The sequence below is a fragment of the Hyla sarda genome, chromosome 8, assembly GCF_029499605.1.
Source record: "Hyla sarda isolate aHylSar1 chromosome 8, aHylSar1.hap1, whole genome shotgun sequence".
NCBI classification, from domain to species: Eukaryota; Metazoa; Chordata; class Amphibia; order Anura; family Hylidae; genus Hyla; species Hyla sarda.
The window spans coordinates 205,738,234-205,740,083 of NC_079196.1; the positions used below are offsets into that span (position 1 = coordinate 205,738,234).

Sequence of the window (1,850 nt, forward strand, 5' to 3'; positions counted from 1 at the left end):
GCCAATTGTCTCATCAGGAGGGAAAATTCCTTCCCGACCCCAAATATGGCGGTCAGAATAATTCCCAGGATCAAAGAACCATACCTATCCTATAATTCCTCCTATTATGGGGGGAAGAATAAAACAAAAAGAAATAAAATCAATTTTAAGGCATGTGTACTAATCTAATGTTTATATTTGTGTAAATTTTAGGGTAATATTATATTATATTGCATTATGTTACTAAACCTATTAATGGCTGTGTTGAATCAGAGGAAGGCGAAACTCCTTGTGAGGAATGAGCCAATTGTCTCATCAAGGAGAAAAATTCCTTCCCAACCCCAAATATGGCGGTCAGAATAAATCCCTGGATCAAGCCAATATCTAATCTCCCTATGTATGTGGTCTATATGTAGGTGCCTATACCTATTATGTGGTCTATGTGTGGGTTCCTATACCTATCATGTAGTGTGCATGATGTGGATGTGGTGTGTGCACTACTTACCTAGCCTGTGCTGAGGTGAGTTCAGGGACGATAGCCTTTCTGATAGATTTAGCGCCCCAGGACTCCTACAAGCGGCTATTGTTCCTGAATTCACAGATGGAAACTGAGCACAGGCTGCTCCAGGGGGGCGTAGATGGTCTTCGGGCTGAAGTGATGTTAGATGCCAGCCCAGGATTGGAGGATGCCAAGTCAAGGTCCTGGGGCAGCAGCAAGATGACATAAGTGCGGCATAAAGATGTTACGGAGAGAGAATGATGTTCTGTGGCAGCTGAGGGGTCATACAGCAGCAGAGACGTTGGAATGGGTAAGGAGGCTGACAGTTCTGGGCAGTAGCTGTGGGCACATTCTGCAAGACATAAGACATGTTAAAAGCTTATACTGAACCATCTAGATTCCAGTGACATCACATATAATGTACTGATATAAGTGTTATGTGTGTATAGAGGACACTCACCAGATGGTATTGGATCCCTTCACAGTCCACATCTCCTCCTCCACCTAAAGGGAAGACAAAGTTATTGTCAGAGATAGAAGATAAGGACAAAGATGATGACCCCAAGCTAAGAACATAATCTTATAAGCTTTAACCCCCGAGGAGGAGGATCTTACCTTTCCCAGCTTGGTGACCGGTAGTCAAAGCCGAGCATGGGGTGAAGGGTTGTGGTGTCCGCCGGCCACTGCAGATGTTTATTTTGCAGAACTGTCTGGAATGGTATGCATGGTGGTTCTGCTCTCCTCTCCTCCAGTTCCTCCCAGCCAATGATGGAAAAGAATGGATGCTTTCTGATGTAACCGCACACACCCAGGCGCATCTCAGGAGCTTTGCACAGCAGCTTCATGATGAGATGTTTCAAGTCAGCATGCAGCCCAGATGGAAATTTGGGCTCCTTCTTTGTGATGGCTTTGAAGGACTTTTGCATGGACAAGCCCATGTAAAATGGGGAACGTCCTGTTGCCATCATGGACACCACAATCCCCAGGCTCCACCAATCCACTGCTGTGCCATAGTCCTTCCCGAGATGCACCTCAGGGACCATGTAATAGAATGTTCCTGTCACTCCATCGATCTTATTGGAGGAGGTGACCCCATCCTGGGCCAGTCCCAGGTCAATGATACGGATATGGCCTTCTGCATCCAACATGATGTTTTGTGGCTTTAGATCTCGGTGGACGATGTTATGTCCATGGAGGAACTGAAGGGCACACACCATCTCTGCTGTGTAGAACCTGATGGCGAGAATAGAGAGTCATCTCACTAAATCCTTCCCTAGAAATTCCCTATGACCATGTTATGTTCTGATTCTGGGCTCTTACCTTACATTGAAGATGTTCAGGCTGCCGCACATGCTGATCAGATTATTCAAGC

The 1,850-nt window shown here is 45.8% G+C and overlaps 1 protein-coding gene across 1 annotated transcript; it reads right to left on the bottom strand.

The window, feature by feature from the left end:
- Positions 1-290: 290 nt before the first annotated feature.
- On the bottom strand, positions 291-1,352 carry LOC130284968 (protein kinase C theta type-like). Its single transcript, XM_056535967.1, has 2 exons — positions 1,094-1,352; positions 291-982 (listed from the first exon to the last, which is right to left on the bottom strand). The coding sequence occupies exons 1-2, from the start codon at positions 1,321-1,323 to the stop codon at positions 958-960; spliced, it is 255 nt and encodes an 84-aa protein (XP_056391942.1). The 5' UTR covers positions 1,324-1,352; the 3' UTR covers positions 291-957.
- Positions 1,353-1,850: the final 498 nt, after the last annotated feature.

Bases quoted from the DNA above. Each gene is read 5' to 3' on its own strand.
- LOC130284968 (XM_056535967.1), bottom strand. From the start codon at position 1,323: ATGAAGCTGCTGTGCAAAGCTCCTGAGATGCGCCTGGGTGTGTGCGGT. The intron at 983-1,093 runs GTAAGATCCTCC...TCTTCCCTTTAG, and splicing joins CGGTCACCAAGCTGGGAAAG to GTGGAGGAGGAGATGTGGAC.